Genomic DNA, 19,308 nt, shown 5'->3' on the forward strand with positions numbered 1-19,308 from the left:
AAGGTAAACTTCATTGGTGTCATCCAAATATTAAAGTATTTTTATTTTAATCACCCAAAAATAAATAAAAATCATTAACAGAATGCAGGTATGATATTTTTATTTGCATAATAACAAATTTTAATCCTTAAAAGTTTAGACTTTCTTAATTTGATATCGATTCTAAAAATTAAAAAAATGAAAAATTATTAAAATCTTAAAAAAAACATAAAAAATATTAAAAAATATTAAAATTTAAAAATATATATATATATATATATAAAGAAAAATATAAAGAAATATAAAAAAAATTTAGTAATGCCAGACGAAAGTACTCCTGCAATGATGAAATCTCAAATATCCAAGGGCTTATCAAGCGAGTGCGGGACATACATTCAAAAACATCCTAATTCAATTACCAAAAGCATGTATTTTCACAAAGCAACAAATTATTTTGTGAGTATTTTGTTTTTTATATATTATTTTTAAAAAATTTATACACTTAATGAAATTTGAACTCATAATATTAGTTTTTATTATTTCAATTTTACCATTTTAACTAAAATCACATTCATTTAATCATTTTATTTTATGAATTTGTTAAATATATACTTGGAGCTACACTATTGATCACTCAACTATGTATAAATTAAATTTTTATTTTGATCACTCAAATTCAAAAAATTATAATTAAGTAAATCAATTATTTAAGATTGGTTTCTTTTATCACCCAACCATTAATGGCTAACAGAAGGATGAAGTGGCCAATTTTTAAATTATTATAATAGTAAATAACCTTCAACATTTACAAATTATCTCAATATTTATGTCAATTTAGTCCTATTATTAAAAAAATATAAAATACATAAAAAGTTTTAAATATACAAGACAAATTATATGAAATTAAAAACCTTCATTTTATTTTTTAATCAGAAACTAATGTTTTCCTTCGATTTTCTTTTCTTAATTTTGAATGATTTTTAAAGATTAAATCAACCATCTCAATAACTAGTTTGAGACGGCAATACTTTCATTGAAGCTCAGAATTACAAGCTGCTCCAGCTGATGGGATGCAAACGCTCTATCACACGAACCCCAACTACGTTCCCTACTCTTAACAGGCACCAACCATCTGCTGCTGCCACTAACATGTTCTTTAACCTCAAGAACATCATCTACCTCCTTCAGACCAGTCAATTCCGACCATCACCCGTTCAATGGTGTCACCATAACAAGATTGACTAAACAAAACGAAAACTTACGAATAATTGAATAACCAACCTCTTAGTTTAGTTTAGTTTAAAAAAAAAAATTGCTAGACTAAAAAAAAAAAAAAGCCAATACAAAACAAATTTGTATATAAATCTTAAACCCTGCAAATATATATAAAAGCAAAGCTAAACTCATTGGTCTCTCTCTCATTGTTAAATAAAATGATTGTCCAGCAATCATCTGTTCCAAGATTTCAAGCGAATCAAGTGGACTGACTCTTCTAATTCTTGGAAAGTTCTTGGCTACGCTTAGCAGCTGCCACAACTGCATTCATCAATGTTCCCCGGAAACCATTCTTCTCTAACTCGTGAATGCCAGCGATTGTAGTCCCACCAGGTGATGTAACATCGTCTTTCAGCTGACCAGGGTGCTTCCCAGATTGAACAGCCATAGCAGCTGCTCCCAACACCTGCAAAAGAATGAACCTAATTATCATCTTAACAAATAAATAGAGGCAAAGAGCTAGAAACTAAGAGATCCCTTGATGAAGATGCCATCAACTAGCAATTGCTAGTATTAAAATCACTGATTAAAACGCAATCCTGTACTCAAGAACCAAGTGCTCCGCAATCAAGGTAAAGCAATTTATTATGGGAGAATTTAAGGATAATGATAGAATCGAATAATCAAGTCAACTTTGCTTATGGGAGTACCTACTACTTTTTCCCCTTGTTTTTCTTTATCCTTTATGAACCCACAACTTCCAAGTGCTCCACAATCAAAGTAAAGCAATTTTTTACAACCACGTGATCAAGCACTTCCATCATAATACCCATTAAAAATGGATTTCTGGTAAGCTTACACAATGAATGTATTTTCCAAAGTTGTCAGAACCAGTCTTGACTGACTGGTTTAATTGATTGAACCAAAAGCAGTGGTCCGACTGGTGGTACATAACCAGAAATGAATAAACCACTGTAAACTGGTAAAAAAAAAAACAAAACAGAAAACCAGGACAAGTAACCGATGGTTAAACGGTTATGATTTTTTATATTATTATTTTTTATGATTTTTTTATTTAATTATTTTTGAACTGGAAACTGATAGTCTGACCAGTCCCACCAATTTGGCTCTTACCACATTGATCAGCAAATTTTATGTATAAACCAAAGGGCAAATTCTCACCTTTAGCCTTACATGGAAATTCAAGGTAAAATTGTGCCAAGAGTTGTGGAGAGGTCAAGGATCTTTCTAAGAATATTAACGAACACTAAAATGCATGATTTATTTGTAGTAAACATAACATGATGCATAATGTATAACTGACTTACAGTCTGAGAAGCAAGTCCCAATGCTAGTTCTCGCGGAAGACCAGCAGCCACTCCCCCATCAGCCAAAGCTTCAATTGCTAAATATATATAAGCGGGACCACTGCCACTGAATATTTTCAGGAAACATATATCTTGTTAATCTAACTTTTGTTGGATAATCAAAGACAAAACATGATAATTCATTTTCAACCTTATTCAATGGAAGAGGTAACTCTTAAGAGAAAGAATTCAACCCAAGCAATCAGCCTCACCACCCGCTGCAAAATGCAGGGACTATTGAGGCATACTATTAGGTAATCAGTCTGTTTATTCTGCTATTAAAACAGCAGAATACCTAAGGCCAGTGACAGCATCAAACAGTTTCTCATCAGCTTTCCATGTCTTGCCAACTGCTCCAAATAATTTACCAACTAATTCCCCATCCTGTTCTGTTGCAGCTCCTCCCAAGCTCATAACTGTACATTATGGAAAAAGATCAGACATTTCTATTGCCATGCATTGCTATTATAATAAAAGATTGCAAAACAAACTTGTGAGACTAGAAGAATCATATTTTACAAAAACATACGAAAAAAAGATGATGATTTCTCTTATGGCTCATTTTTTAATTTGTATTATTACATATTAATACTTGGTCAAATTCTATAGAAGAATAAGAAATGATAAACTTATGGATCTCTACTGCTACCATTTGTACCCAACATGACATAGAATCCATAGACTGAAGAAGAAGAGGAAGATCCCAGTTAGCAGACCACAATCCTCTAGAATCTAATGACACCCTTTAATTGCTGGTCTTCTACAACAAGCTAATATGAAAACGCCAAAAGTAACTATCTCCAGGAGTATGAGGCAAGACCACAGGTATTCTAGCCCCATATTGTAGACGAACCTAAAGCAAACAACTGCTATGACCTCTATGGTAGATAGTATATCTGACCTTTTATTTCACATATCGACTCCAACAATATTTCTGACCACACCGATCTACACAAATATACTTTGCTATTCCAAAAAAACTCAAAATAAAACAAATGATGATGGTACTCCCACAACAACTTAATGAAAAGCTCTCAACACCAGGAAATCCTTTCAACTAACACCATATTACTCTACAGAAATAATCGTGCTGAATTGCCATGTTATGTGCATAGCTTCTACAGTAACTTATAGACAGAAATTTTGGCTTGAATCTGACAATCTGAAGACAAGGGTGACAGATCAATAAGATCAAAATCTTTCAAGTAGATATAGTTTCCATAAATGGTCCATTATTTGAAAAAAAAAATGGCAGCAAGTCATAGTTTAGAACACAACAAAATGCTAAATTGGACATGATAACTTCAAAAATTGCTTTGCTCATAAGCATTTAATGCAAAAAAGGTTATACCTGAAGCTCCCATACCAACAGCAGATGGTGTGTTGGGCATCACCCGGATAAATCGGTCATGGCCAGCCCATTCCTGAACAAAATAAAATTATGATTTTATTGATGTCTGACATTACAATGGCACATGAAGACAGTGAGTAAGGACTATTTTGCATAGAAAGAAAAAAACAAGACTGGTTTAAAAGAATTCACTGGTGCTTCATCTGAAAACATGAATTTCAGACTGAAAATTTGGAATTTGTTTATATAGAAAATGTCAGAATGAATGTACAAATCACAAATAAATTACAAGAGATTAAAACTACCAATGCATTTGAGAAAGCATGAGGGGTAGCTAAATTTCATTTGTCATCCAAGTATTTCTGATTCACTACTTCGTCAAAATCATAGATTTAAGTGTAATAATGAACATAATAAGATGTTTTAATGAGTTCTATAGCATAAACGTATGCATTTGAGCACAAACCTTTTATTCATATTTAAGTTAGCAAAACCCTAGGATTTAATTTGGTCACAGATATCAATAGAAAACTTTCTAGTTGAGTCCCCTAGAATGCACCAGAAAAATATTACGGTTTCTATCCCTTCCTTTTAGCAAGTTCCTTCTCTTCATATTACTTTGCGCAAACACTCTACATACCTTTTAGCCACAACCAGCCCATTCATTTTAGAACTTATCCATAAATCTTAAACTAATACCCTCAACTAAAACCAATAATTTAAATCCGTACTCCAGTGCTGATAAACATGAAACCAAATGCATTTAACTGACCAAGATCTCTGGTAACAGGTAACTTTATACATTGTCAATGGTTTAAAACTTGCATTCTATGAGCAAGGATCCAACCAAACTGGTAAGTAGGAACTTCTAATCCAGCTTAATGAAATCACTTACAAAAATCATCTGCATTTACCAGTGCACAAAGAACCAAAAGCCATAACATCTTTATGTCCTTTTGTTTTCTGTATTCTTACTATTAAGTTCTATTAAGAACAGCAAGTGTTAGTAAATAATACTCAAGCAAAAACTAAGATGAATATATTAATAACTATGAACCACCAAAATTATCACATTAGGAATGAGAAAAAGCTAAATATTTGTCAGTGTTTGTTTCCACACTTCAAAATTAAATCTATTCATTTCTAAACCAACAAACAAAACTTAAGAACCTTCCTGTATCACATGGTCAAGAAAGGTTATCCACCATAAGCTCAGATTTTTAAGTTGATGCAACCCACTTCTTGAAGGAGCTTAATATCTTAGAGGGAAGTTAGCCTAATGCTTTTATAAATCTTAATGTTCTAGAAAGAACTCGCACACTAAAAGGTATTTTATTAACAGTGGAGCTAGAAGAGTCTATTATATTTTTCTCATGCATTCTATTATACGAATGAAACCTTGAAAATGCAAGTTCTACTTAAAATCAGATGTTTTCCCACAAAGAATTAACCTAATCTCTTCACAGTTTTATTCAAAAAAAAAAAAAAAGTCTCTTCACAGTTTAAATTAACATTAAGAGTAGAAAAGATAAAAGAACTCAAAAGACAATAACACTCCAAATTGGCATTATGCTACTTAGAAGGTTCAATACTCTCACAGTGGCACTATAAAGGGAAGTTGTATCTCTCTTTTATCTTCTTTTTTTTCACCAAAGCTCATAAAACTGAAATACTGATGTCAAGATTTCATTAAGTCGTGAAAAACTATTTCTGGAAAGAAAGGAGATTCTTTTAAATCATATTATGCTACTCTTCAGTGAATAGCATGATAATGCATAATTTATACTAGCACCATGTGGTTTAGGCTTTTGTAAAGGCAAAGAGCTCAAAAGGACATACTTCCAGATCCTTCAGTTTTACTCCTGCAGCAATTGAAACCAGGAGCTTTTTCTTTGAAAGTAACGGCCTCAGCTGCAAGATCACATTTTTAACTGCAAACCACCAAGGAAGAGGTTTAGACTAAAAACAGAAGCTTGGAAATCATCCTGAAGATGTTCTGCGCGAATACTTTTTGCTTTCTGTTTCTCTTGGTGATATCTCTCTTCATTTAAGTTCGACATAATGACCAAATTAATAAATGCAAACTTGCAAATCCATAGTGCTCAATGTGTGATGTCTTTACAAGAAATCATGTGGTCCATGTATAAACATATTTGAGATAAAAACAAAACAAACCGGATCATGTTTTACTGCAGTTGTTAAACTAAAATACTATATTGTATTTTCTATAATTAAGGTAAAATAACAGAGACTTTAGAGCCTCATTCACAGTTCATATTCTAAACATTTAAAAAAATTCATTGTAAATCTCCTAACATAATTTTCAAGCTTCTCTAAAGGAGAAAAGATGTATCACAGCTGGTATATGTTGGGTAGGTTAAAAGGTGGAAGAAAGAATAAATAGTGAAAAAGTAGAAAGGTTCCTTCTAGTAGGAAAGAAAAGTGAGAAGGAAAAGAAAAATAGAAAAGTTAATCATTTTCCACTCTTGCTCACAAAAAAGAATACTACAAACTAGAAAGAAAACTAGCGAGAAAATGGTAGAGGTCTGAGTTAAGCATTACATAGTTACAAGAATATCCATCTATTTAGATCATAAATTTCACATCTTAACTTGCAAAATATATAATGGTAAAATTGCATTACTTTTATATTCTTTCCTTTTGTTTTTCAACTCTACTAGAGGGAAGGAAATACCTTCTTTCCTACCAAACACATCTACGAAAATTAATATGCTTTCTATCTTTACATGTTTCTCCCCTAAAAGAATTTCATCTTTACACATTTCTAACCACTCTGCCAAGGGAAGTCGAAGTTTCTAGCATTTCATTATAATAATTGAGAAAAAAAAGTACCTGCTGCAAGAATGGTATCACCAACTCTAGAATTTCAAAAACAAAAAGGGAAGCGCACAGAGGCAATGAAAGAGGAAGCATGAGAAAAAGGTACCTACTGCAAGAATGGTATTGCCAGCTCTAGAACTTCAAAAACAAAAAGGGAAGCACGCAGAGGCAATGAAAGAGGAAGCACTCAGGCTAATAGCATTACCTACTTGGGGTTTCACAGAAAAAATTATCACATCACTAGCATCCACAACCTGCTTCCAAATATCCATAACTTAGATCAGAAACAAAATAAAAATAAGAACACCATATTATTAAAACTTAACAGCATAACAATCTTAAAGGATGATTATTTCTATTCTCTTTTTTTCTTTAATTAAGTCTTCAGTGACATCTTTTCACTTCCTTCCAATTCCACGTACAAACAAAACTAACAGAACACATGTTGATTTTGCTATTTTTTTCCACTTTGTAAAGAACTAAAATATGTATATGCAAATGGTGAAAAGCAAAATAAAAGTAAGTCAAATAGTCCAAACCAACTTGGTTCTTTGATTGTTTTTTTACCCCTTGTATATATATATCAATGTTGTCAAGGGAGCCAGGCGCACTCGAAGCGCTAGGACCTTTATATAGCCTGAGGCACAAAAAAACCGCTCACCAGTCGAAGGCGCAAGCATATAAATATAAATATATATGTAAAATGTATATAAAAGTATATGTAACTAATACATATAATCAATAAGTATTAATTAAATAGTAAAAGAAAGATAATATAGTTCAATTTCTAAATTCAAAACATTGTTCAATAGTTTTAAGTGTAATAATTTTCTTAATGTATTGTAAAATAAAACACCATAAGAACGAAATTAAATATCATCACCAGAAACTAGCTCTAGATTTCGTTCATCTTCTCTTGAAAAGTTTTAACTTATAGGAGTTAACTATGTTAATTAGATCAATAATTAATTAAAAAAGTCATTTATTATATTTTATTATGTTTTTCTTTTAAAAGTCAGAATAAAAAAAATAAACAGGAGAATGGAAGGGCTCTTTAGTGAGGCGGGCTCTTTTGCGCCTGGGTTTGCAACAAAGGCGCTCAAAAGCCTAATTGATGTCACCTCGCCTTGAGGTGGCTGAGGCGGTAATGGCCATTTGCTGCGCCTTAGCGGCTAGGTGCATCTAGGTGCTCTCCTTGACATCACTGATATATATAAAGCTATTTATGTATTCTTATAAAAAATCTTTAAAAGTATTAAACATAAATATCTATATATACATAATTGTCCAATAACCAAAGTAAAAAAGAACTAACTAAATTTCTTTCCACCTGGGAGTAAATATCGTATCTTTAATAATTCAACATAATAAAAACAATACTAAATGTAACAAGAACAAGGGGGAAAGAAAGCACCGTACGTCGGTGTTGTGACTATAAACAGAGATGCCGAGTGACTGGAAGGCAGTACCACGACTGGGATTTGAGTGGATTGCTGTAGAAATACGTTGGGGAGGCAAAACACCAGATTGTACCACTCCTCTGGCAATGCTCTCTGCCATTTTCCCTGCTCCGATGAACCCTAGCTTGAAGTTTTCACTCTGTATAGGCACTGCCTCCATGTCGTTGCTTGGATTTTATGTCTGGGGAAAAATTAAAATCAAATTAACATTACAGAAACACGAAATTAAAAAGGTTTTACACATTTCTGTCATCCAATGATGTTTTCCAAATATTTGAAAAAAAATCTAGAGGAAATAAAGCTAGTTAAGTAAGACCCGTACAAAAAAAAAACAAAAGCAGTGAGTTGACTGGCTATTCAATCTTAACCTTAATCTGAAAGAAGAAAAACAGCTGAAGAAGAAGAAGAGAACACGTGCACTCCACGATCCCCAAATCAGTCTGAGATTTTGAGCATCGAAGGATATTGGAAACTGAATGAAGGATGGAAGTGGGCAATTAAATGAGAAGCGGAAAATCAAAACTATTGACGGCTTGAAAGTCATGGGCCCTAGAGATACTCATGGGCCAGGTCGAGCCTAATTCGAGACCATAGACAACTTATAAAGCCAAGAGCAATTGGGCTCGGAAGGAGTCTAATAATTTCACTTGCGCCACGGTAAACGAAGCCTTATCACTAGCACGAGATTCCTTCTCCTTGGACAATTCAGCCTTGAAATTCTTTAGCTTATTGTTCTTCTCCTCCACCTACTTATCTTTCTCTCCCAATTGACCCTTTAAAGCCTGCACTTTCTCATGTAACCTTTTTATTTTTCCCTCAAAAGTAGATGTTTTTTTGTTGGCTTCAAGATGTTTTTTTGTTGGCTTCAAATGTAGTTGAAAGTTTAGCCTCATCTTTTGCCTTGTTCTGAGCTATTTAAAAAGTTGTTATTTCTCAGGCCACTTGGTCACATGCTAACTTCAAAGTCAACATGGGCGCCATAGAATCTGCATAAACAAACACCATTAAGAAGGAAAACAAAAAGCTTAACAAAATTAGCAAGATTATAAGAACTAACCAAGGCAGCTGCAACATTGGATGGGAGGACAACAATGAGCATCGAGGGAGAAACTCTTCCGACGAAAGAAGAACCTATCATGGCTGCAATAGGTTGAATTGAAGAAGCAATCGTAATGGAAGGATTAGAGTTGTTAGCAGCAACAACAGTAAAAGGGGTCTAGACGTGGTCAAAAGTACCACTAGGAGGATTGACCTCAGTGGTCAAATCTTTGGCACTAGAAGTGGCACTCTCTCGATGTTGCTCCCCACCTGTTGAGAGTTCGGAAGGGGTTGCCTTCCTCTTTTTGTTTACCCGTTTCCTCAAGGCAGGAAGAGAGATAGACACCTCTTTCAATAGGTCTTTTACTATGGCGTTTGCCTTCTCCATGATATATTCACCTTCCATGGTTGATCCTACACAGACAGGTCAAAAACACATTAGTAACATAAAAAAAAACCATAAAACAATACCGTATCTTACAACATTTCCTTTTCCCCGAGCCAAGGGGAAAAATAATGAAATCTGTATCCTTTATGAACTGTTCGGTCCAATCTCGGATCATTCCGTAAGGACCTCCAATCGGAGGTATGAGAGGCAAGGGATTAACCACTGTACTCCTTAATACTAGCCACTTTCAATCAGAACAAGCTCCTATATTCACTAAATGGTTCCAAGGTTACAGAGTCCTCCCCGTTAACATTAGGCTATAGGAGAGACACAATCAAAGGGGCATGACTCTGCACGAGGTTTCCAGCGCCCTGTGAAGTAAAACCTTTTTGCAAGATCTACCTCTGAATGCCCGTAACCCTTTTTATCCAAAAGATAGAATTTAACATCTTCATGTCTCAGGGAATAAGAAGCAGACTCTCTCGGTTAATAATTTTAAATTGTTCTCGTGCATTGAGGTCTCTAATTAGTGAACGCCTAAATTGCAAACTTCCTTGGGAGGTAGAAGCCACTTGGTGGGGAAATTGAAGTCACTCTAGTACATGCATGAATACGGTGAAATTTATTAAATTTCATTCATCAGAGTTGTCAATTTTCAAGTTTGGAAAATCAATCGGCATGCAATTACTTTTTGGATGGGATCTAGACATTTCTGGGCTGAGATATCTTCGTAGCGTTCGAAGATCTATCTCTTAGCTTCGAAACGCATTTTAATCACTTAATTTTAAGTTTGGAAACTCAAGTTATGATCATTTTAGTGAAGACTATATGAGCAAAATTTCTAGACAGGGTTGTTACGAAAATTATGAGTTTCGGGCTTTTAATTCAGGTTTAAATCATATTGAGTTTGATTTTTAAGATTAATTTTAACAAAGACCTTTTTGCTCATGAATTCGTGCAATAAATTCTTTTTTCCCTTATTTCGTTGCTCTCTCTTCTTCTGTAGCGCACCTTCCGTGGAGGCTTGACTCAAACAAAAGGAGGTGCAACTTTTAGGTTGAGTAACAACAGTTCCCGTTGTTAGAGTCGGGACCTTTATCACAGGTTTAAGAAGAGAAACCTTAGGCCAAGCTTTAAAAGAAGAACGAGACTGGCTACTCGAGGAAATTGAACACCAAGAGGTATGGTCAAAATTCGAAAAATCATGGCTAGCTACCCCCTCGGACCTCGCAAAAGTTCCCCTCCCAATTAACCTCTCTCATGGTCGTTTCCTTCCAGAATACCCATTGCTTTCCCTAGACCTCTTCAAGACTTTGCCACTTCAGCCCTAACGAAAGACGAAAAAGCATATGAGGCTAATGGACAACTCCCGTTGTTTCAAAAACCATCATCTATATCCTTGGGAGTGTCCCTACAAACGTCTTCCTCTCCAATACAATACTTGAAAACATTACTCAAGGTAATCTCAAGAGAAACCACTAACATTCCCTTTCAATCATCATTTTATGCTCGTGAAAACCTTCAGGTACATCCAATAGACATGAGTAGTAGTAACATTTCTCAATAAAAGGACGCGTCCACTCAACAGGAAAATCGAACCTCTTACAAAACTTCAACTTTACGAGAATGTACTTGCTATGATCAACATTCATTCCTACCTCTCAACTATAAAACAAATTCTCTATCCAAGGAATAGTTTTCCAAGGATGGAATTCAAACAACCTAGGAGATCTTTTCCACTTCCCGAGGAAATACATATAACAAAACATCCTATCAGAAGGGTATATGCCTCTTATATGACACATCATAAATTACCTAACCAATAACTACTGGAAAGGCCTGTCAACTATTTCGATACTATATTGAAATCATAAAGAACATTCTCGGATGAAGTTTAAAAGGGGGAGAGTAAAACTCGCCTTAAGAAAAATAATGGAAGAAATAACCCAAGCCTCCTGTTAGTGGAGTCAGGGCCAAACAATTCGCTAAGATGATGCAACCCTTCAGAAATGTTGAATTCATACTTGTGGTGTTCCACAAATAACCCACTACACATCAACAAGTTTTTAATCTCTTGATGGGTTGTGGAATATGGATAACTAAGGCTAACAATGGATTCATCATTTTTCCTTTTAGACTTTTTCACAATAATTTTTCGCTCCTTCACCACCTCTCTTGGCAGAGCATTTCCAAAATGACCACCACCTCAGCCTTGAGTTCGACCAAATCTTCCATTCTCTCTAACCATTTCTTTAACAAAGATGACAAAATGACTCTAATAACAACAAGAGCTAAAAGATTAATCAAATTATAAATACTTATCAAAACCAGAAATCGTTGCAGAAATCAATCAAAATCAGAAAACCAACAAAAAATAGTTATGGAAATTTCAAAATGAAATAAGACAAAAGTAACTTCAAAAAAGAAAACCTATAGAATATATAGATCTATCTCATGAAACACATTGTTTTGAAAAAAAAGATATCCAATGATGATTCACCATTTATTTGGAAAGGTTGTTATTTATCATTATCACGACTCCTCAGAAACAAAGTCTTAAAGTATATTTATAACAAAATCTCAAAAGTTCTATCACAAGTTTCATTGTCAAACCCAATCACCATCCATTGAAAAACCTTTAAGGAAGGGAACAATAAGGCTTAGTTTGGATGGGCGATTGGTGCGGTGCGGTGCGGTGCGTTTAGCTTATTTTTTGTCTCACGCTACAGTATCGCTATAGTATCTAATTTCACTGTCACCGCTGTTTTTACACTAACCACAGGTAAACGCACCGCCCATCCAAACTCACCCTAAGACAATATGTCGCCAGAAGGGCCACTTTATAACCCTTCCTCTCAACTTGAACGGGGGAAAGAGGAATATTGTTATACCCCATCCATATAAATACATGTGGCAAGTCGAAAGGACATCTGAACAACAAGATAGCCAACAATGAATCGGGACGTCACCCACAAATTCTGCCTTTTGGCACAAACATCTAGACAAGTGCAAGCCATCTAGTGGCCAAACCTTTAAGCTTCCGTTGGTTACCAAACACCACATGAGTTCAATTGCACTATACCGTTAAGCTAGAATGAATAACAAGATCTGTCCCATCACAGACATCCTCACCCCATCGACAACATCCACCCCACTCATTCCATAATGATCACTACCATCTTACATGGGACCTTTTGTAACGCCCCCGTACCCGAGACCGTCGCCGGAGTCGAGTACGAGGTGTTACTAAACTTAATTCATTAATTAAACAGCTTAAACAATTTATTTTAGAATTTCCAAACAAGCTATCTACTAATTTTTTTCTAGAATTTTTGGTCGAGCCAATTAGTACAGTTTATTAGTTAAAGGGGATATTTGAAATTCATAACTTATTCATCATTTAATTCCATTTCTTACTATTTTTAGTGATTTTTCAAATTCACATCATTGCTGCAGCAATATTCTGTTTTGTAGCCAATTTTACCTTTCCAAGGATTTTCATGGGTTAGTTAAGACATAAAGCATACATGTTATCATATATAAACTTGATTAGCTATTCCAATAGCTAATCATTTACAAACCCTTTTCTTACCAAACCATAACCATATCATATGATCATTTACACAAAGTGAGTATACTGCTATACATGCCATATTCAAAATATACAAGCCATTTTACCAATTTAGGTCTTTGGATAGAGTGAACGAGCCTTCGACCTATCCCGATTCTCAAGCCGGCTTGTCAAAACTACAATGAAGGAAAATGAGGGAGTAAGCATAAATGCTTAGTAAGTTCACACGCAAATAACAAGTAACATAATCATGCCATTCAACATAAACATTATTTGCATAAACAACACCAAGACATTCATGTTACATTTGCATTTAATATCTTACTACAATTTCATCATACTAAGTTCTCAACCCGAGGGTTTAAATACATACCTGTCAAATTTTCTTATTCATCACACTTACTAACATGTCACCTTCGTATTAGGCATTCTCCTTATTCTATTAGAGATCTCTCGTTGAACACATCGGAATATGATTTCGGATACACGGATAATATGCACATAAGTGCTATACTCATAGCTAAACAAGCTCACTATCTTTTGAAATCTATGTAGCCAAGCTACCATGTAACCCGCCCATAAACAAACTCGGACTTAACTCAACTAGCTCGGATGCCTAGTTACATCTCACGAACTCAGACTCAACTCAACGAGTTCGGAACTCAACCATCCTAGTGACATGTCACTTGTACCCTAATCTATTCCCAAGGTTCAAACAGGATTCTTTTCAATTACACATTTCGATCGCCTTCTTCAGAATATAGAAATCAATACTAACATTAAATCACTTAAAATAAAAATTATGTTACCTTATTTACACATGAACTTACCTCGTATGCGAAAATGGTCATTTTTACCATTTTGTCCACAACTTGGTATTTTGCTGATTTTAGCTCGAATTGCGATTTTCCTTGCCCTATCATTTCAAATATAGCCTAATTAGGACTCATATTATTCAAATCAACCCAAAATCATATTTTGGTAAAATTACAATTTTGCCCCTAAACTTTCACATATTTACACTTTTGCCCCAAATCTCGTAAATTAAACTTCACCCTATTTTCTTATGTTTTGTGACATGCTGATCATTTTTCCCTTCTATAGCAATATCCAATTCTCACTCTAACACGTATTTATGAACATTAGGTGTTTTTACCGATTATGTCATTTTAGTCGTTTTTACGTAAAATCACTTAGCAAAAGTTGTTTAACACAATATCAAGCTTCATATTCTACCATAAAACATCAAAATTCATGCATATCATTCATGGGTAAATTTTTAAATATAAACCCTAGCTCAAAATATTGGTAGAAATAGGTAAACCGAGCTACGAGGATTTAAAAAATGTAAAGAACATTAAAAACGGGCGTAGAAATCACTTACAATCAAGGCTTAAAAGTGTTGAAACCCTAGATATGGTGGAGAGCAAAATTCAGCAGCAACTTATGGAGAAGATGATCATTTTTTTTGTTATTTTTCCCATTTTATTTCATTTAATATCCAAATGACCAAAATGCCCTTCCTTACTAAACTTTCAAAAATTCTATCCATGTCCAATTTATGTCCATAAACTTAGAAATTGGTCAAATTGTTATTTAAGACCTCCTAATTAATATTTCAAAGCAATTTCATACTAGAAACTTCTAGAATGCAAGTTTTGCAACTTATTCAATTTAGTCCCAAATTTCAAATTAAGCACTTTATGCATAGAATTTCTTCACGAAAGTTTCACACAATCATGCAATCATATCATAGACCTCAAAATAATTATAAAATAATTATTTCTATCTCGAATTTTTGGTCTCGAAACTACTATTCCGATTAGGCCGTAATTCGGGATATCACACCTTTGCTTGTAAATACTTCTAGGAACAATGAATAAAGGATTGACTCTCCAAAGATACGAAGCCTACACTCTGCCAACTTAACTTCGACATTCAATAATCAATCTTTTTACTCTCCTCTTCTTCATTCCTTATAACCTTTGACTTTCTGCCCTAAATGGGTGAACTGGTCTCCGTAACAACTACCACTCTCTCCTCCATAGATCCTCCTTGTTGTATTATTGTATCAACAATAACCAAAAATGTTTTTAATTAAAAAGTTTTTTTAAAAGCATGCATGATAAGAAGCGTTTTAGCTTCCATGTAGGATGAAAGCTTATTATAGCTACAAATGAAATTACTTCACACAAAGCTTGAAATGCATGGTCCTTCCATTTTAAAATAGTATATTAATTTTTAATAAAAATAAAATATATTAAATTATGACACATTATAAAATGGGTGAAAATAATTATATAATAAGTTTATAAAAGAATAACATGAAAACAAATATGGGTTTAATTGAATTAATGAAGTTGAGGGAGTGAATGCCATGATATTTTAGGTTCAAATCCCATATTTATATACTATATATAAAATGATTGACTGAGTTGGTGTAGAGTTGATAAAATTCTTAAAATACATTTTTTTAAAGGCAATTAATAATATTATTATAAGTGTATTATTATCTTGTGTAGTTTGGTCTTTATTTGTTTTTCAATTTTATTTTTTTTGTGACCCTTTCACTTAAAAAAATCACATCTATCAACTAAATTAATAAATTTGATTAGAAATATACTAAAAATGAAAACACCCAAAATCCAAGATAATAATTTTTATTTTTTCTCATTCTTTTAAAATTAGCCTCCATGTCACAGCTAAAAGTGAACCTATAGAAGATGACCATATTACATAATGTGTAAATATTGAGAGCTATTTTTTTGGAAGACTAAACTGACACAATATATAAAAGTTGAGCGTTAAAATGATTATTATGCCAATTTTAAAAGTTGCCAAGTTATCTTCCTGTTAGTAATTTAACGCTTGGTGAGAAAAAAAATTAGAATAGTTAGGTAACAAAAAAAAAGTTGAATAGTTATGTGATTATTTGTAACTTTTTATAATTAGGTGATTAAAAAAATTATTAGTAGTTAGGGGACTACTAATATAGTTTACCCTAATATATATTTATATATATGTTAATATTTAAATTAAATAATATTAAAATTATGTTATATATTACTATATTAAAAAATAATACTTTATTGTTGATTGAGTCTTAACTCGATTAACATGAATATTGTTGCCAAAGCAAGAGGATGTGAGTTTGAGTGCGTTGAAGCGCAATATCCTCCTATTTGTGAGTTGGAGAGAAGTTATGAATAATTTTAAATATTATGTCAAAAATAACAGATATAATTAGAACCCGATTATTCGGAAAAGAAAATACCCTATTGTCTTGTACTCTTGTTGAAAGATGTACCGGAGGTTTACTAAAAAGTCTTCCAATCAAATTGCTTTTCGGTTGGAATTTTCTTCTTTGATCTAAATATTCTCTATTTTTTAGGTATTGACACTAAATAAATAATTAAATATTCAATTGCATCCAAAGTGACTGTACTTATGAGAATCTTCATCCAACGGAAAGGTTAAAACGCATATTGTCATACGCGTTTTCAAACAAACAATTTTGACCAAAAGCCTATGACGATGATGATGATGATATTTAAGAAATGAAAATTTTACTTAAGCTTAGCTATCAAAGAAAACTACAGGGATAAGATAATATTTAGCGTAATTTGTTTAATTCAATTTTTAATTTTATCAGAGTGTCGTCTATTAAAATTAAAACTTTATTTTTATCAAATTTCAAGATTTTTTTAACAATTTTATTATAAATTTTAATTATATTTATTTATTTTACACTATAACTATCACATAGAATAGAAGAAGAAACCGTCGAAGCTTGGCACCTTCACCGGTTGCATCTTTTCCTTTTTTATGGATACACAATTTTCTTTTGTCTTCCCTTCCTTTTTATCTTGTTGAAAAAATGTGTCTCAATTATAAAAATAAGTCTCCTACTTATTCCTGGGAAGCTATAAATAAGAAAGCAGAGTAATTGGTGGGTCACTCATCATCTATCAAAACCAAACCAGAGCAAAAACAAAAAACAATGGCAAATTTGTTCATCAAGCAAGCAAAGCAGTACGCACAAGGTCGACCAAGCTACCCACCACACTTGTTCCAATTCATTGCCTCAAAGACTCCCCAACATGATCTTGCATGGGATGTCGGCACTGGTAGTGGTCAGGCTGCTCGATCTGTAAGTCTAAAATTTTAATTTTATACTGTTGCTTGAAGATTAATAAAGTATTTCTACTTTTTCAGTTGGCTGAGATTTACAATAATGTGATAGCAACAGACACGAGCCCAAAACAGCTTGAATTTGCAACAAAACTCCCCAATATCCGATACCAACAAACCTCACCAACAATGTCCTCGGCCGAGCTTGAACAAAAAGTGGGAGCAGAATCAAGTGTAGATCTAGTGACCATAGCCCAAGCCATGCACTGGTTCGACCTTCCTGTGTTTTACAAACAGGTGAAATGGGTATTGAAGAAACCCCATGGGATAATCGCGGCATGGTGCTACACCACCCCAGAAGTCAACGACTACATGGACCAGGTGCTTGAACGATTTTACAAAAACTCATACTGGGATTCACCACGACAGATGGTGGATGATAAGTACAAAACCATCGATTTTCCGTTCGAGGCAGTCGATGGAGAGGATAGTACGGGACCGTTTGAGTTTGAGAATGAGAGATGGATGGGTTTAGAGGATTACTTTACTTATTTAAGATCATGGTCCGCGTATCAGAAGGCCAAGGAGAAGGGTGTGGAACTTTTGAGCGAGCATGTGGTTGAAGAGTTCAAGCGTGCTTGGGGTGAAGATGAAAATGGTGGGCAAAAACTGGTTAAATTCCCGATTTATCTGAGGATCGGAAAAGTGGGTGCATAACTACCATGATGGGCAATCGTAATGCTAAATGAGAAGATCAGAAGAGATAATTGGGGTCCAATAATAAGGAAAAAACTATTACATGTGATAAGGATTATAGACATAATTTTATTCCAACATCTCTTTCCTTCTTATAAAAAGAAGTTACTTATCCATGAATTATTGATTGATGTCTTCTTTCATCTTCACAGTATTCTTTTTATGAAAAAATAAAACATTCATAATTGAGATAATTTAGAATTGTTAATGGATTGAGTTATTCATTTAAACTCGAATGTTGATTCAAAATTTAAGAAGATTTAGATAAAAATATTAAGTTTAAAAAATAAATTTTGACAAAAATTTAGATCCGTTTAAAATATAAGTTGGACTCGGGCTTAGACTTGAATATTCAGGACTTGAATCAGCCCGGCCCGACTCGCTTTTAAGTTTATAAAGTTTTATTTATCTTATTTTTTTACATATTATATAATTTATAACATATAAAAAATTAATTTATAGAAATATATAATACTATTATAATGTAAATATTAAAATATGTTAAAGATAACTAAAATAAACATATATTTTTAAAAATAACATGCACAAACCTAAAATGAGTTTAAATAAACTATTTACAAATATATATAAATTTTAACAAAATTTTAAACTCATATTTTAGATTTAAGTAAACATACTGTAAAAATTGAGAACCTGTAAAGATGTGGCATAATAGTATAAATATCTTTTTCCATACTAAACAAAATTTTGAGTGGTTAGAAGGTTGAACACGTCATATCATCTTTAATGATATCTAACAATAGTCTTTATAGAAAAAATATAAATTTTAAATTTGAAAATAATGCTTCTCATATTATTATTTTAATAATTTGATTAATTCTTAACTCAATTAATATTGATATTATTATTAGTATAAAAGAACATGTATTTGAGTATTTTGAAATATATTAACTTCTTATTTAAAGGTAGAAGAGACATTATGAATAGTTTTAAACATTCTTATAATGAAATTAATATTTAATAAATAATTTTTTTCTTTAAAGAATTATTTTAATAAATATTAATTATAACTGTTATTTAAATATATATATAACTACTAATAAAAGTTGACTGACAAGAATGTTCTTGAAAAAAAAAAGACTGACAAGAAGTGTTTCACTTTCCAGACATAAAAAAAGTTAAAGATCAGCTGCCAATTTTTTATTACTTGGAAAAGTTTGTTAAAAATCATCACGTTGTTATACTTTTTT

At 33.0% G+C, this 19,308-nt stretch overlaps 2 protein-coding genes across 5 annotated transcripts; one reads left to right on the plus strand and one right to left on the minus strand.

The window, feature by feature from the left end:
- Window positions 1-1,320: 1,320 nt before the first annotated feature.
- Window positions 1,321-8,739, minus strand: LOC107900495 (pyrroline-5-carboxylate reductase). Of its 3 annotated transcripts, none has more exons than XM_016826108.2 (8): window positions 8,582-8,739; window positions 8,173-8,394; window positions 6,959-7,007; window positions 5,752-5,843; window positions 3,913-3,985; window positions 2,857-2,977; window positions 2,523-2,628; window positions 1,321-1,660 (listed from the first exon to the last, which is right to left on the minus strand). In XM_016826108.2, the coding sequence occupies exons 2-8, from the start codon at window positions 8,371-8,373 to the stop codon at window positions 1,472-1,474; spliced, it is 831 nt and encodes a 276-aa protein (XP_016681597.1). In that variant the 5' UTR covers window positions 8,374-8,394; window positions 8,582-8,739; the 3' UTR covers window positions 1,321-1,471. The 3 variants fall into 3 exon arrangements, with proteins under 3 accessions (XP_016681597.1, XP_040973127.1, XP_040973128.1); XM_041117193.1 differs by having other exon boundaries at window positions 8,536-8,726; XM_041117194.1 differs by lacking the exons at window positions 5,752-5,843; window positions 6,959-7,007.
- An 8,224-nt stretch (window positions 8,740-16,963) lies between these two features.
- Window positions 16,964-18,217, plus strand: LOC107900494 (putative methyltransferase DDB_G0268948). 2 transcript variants are annotated; one of them, XM_016826107.2, is made up of 2 exons: window positions 16,964-17,343; window positions 17,426-18,217. In XM_016826107.2, exons 1-2 carry the CDS (start codon window positions 17,311-17,313, stop codon window positions 18,056-18,058), a joined length of 666 nt encoding a protein of 221 aa, XP_016681596.1. In that variant the 5' UTR covers window positions 16,964-17,310; the 3' UTR covers window positions 18,059-18,217. The 2 variants fall into 2 exon arrangements, with proteins under 2 accessions (XP_016681596.1, XP_016681594.1); XM_016826105.2 differs by having other exon boundaries at window positions 16,978-17,360.
- Window positions 18,218-19,308: the final 1,091 nt, after the last annotated feature.

Source organism: Gossypium hirsutum, chromosome A07 (assembly GCF_007990345.1).
Source record: "Gossypium hirsutum isolate 1008001.06 chromosome A07, Gossypium_hirsutum_v2.1, whole genome shotgun sequence".
Lineage (NCBI taxonomy): Eukaryota > Viridiplantae > Streptophyta > Magnoliopsida > Malvales > Malvaceae > Gossypium > Gossypium hirsutum.

What these genes read in the sequence shown, in the direction of transcription:
- LOC107900495 (XM_016826108.2), bottom strand. Translation starts at nt 8,373, where the DNA reads ATGGAGGCAGTGCCTATACAGAGTGAAAACTTCAAGCTAGGGTTCATC. An exon ending in TAAAACTGAAGGATCTGGAA is followed by an intron (nt 3,986 to 5,751) that starts GTATGTCCTTTT and finishes TATTTTGTTCAG; the next exon opens with GAATGGGCTGGCCATGACCG. An exon ending in TGGGACTTGCTTCTCAGACT is followed by an intron (nt 1,661 to 2,522) that starts GTAAGTCAGTTA and finishes ATTCTTTTGCAG; the next exon opens with GTGTTGGGAGCAGCTGCTAT.
- LOC107900494 (XM_016826105.2), top strand. Translation starts at nt 17,211, where the DNA reads ATGGCAAATTTGTTCATCAAGCAAGCAAAGCAGTACGCACAAGGTCGA. An exon ending in GTGGTCAGGCTGCTCGATCT is followed by an intron (nt 17,361 to 17,425) that starts GTAAGTCTAAAA and finishes CTACTTTTTCAG; the next exon opens with TTGGCTGAGATTTACAATAA.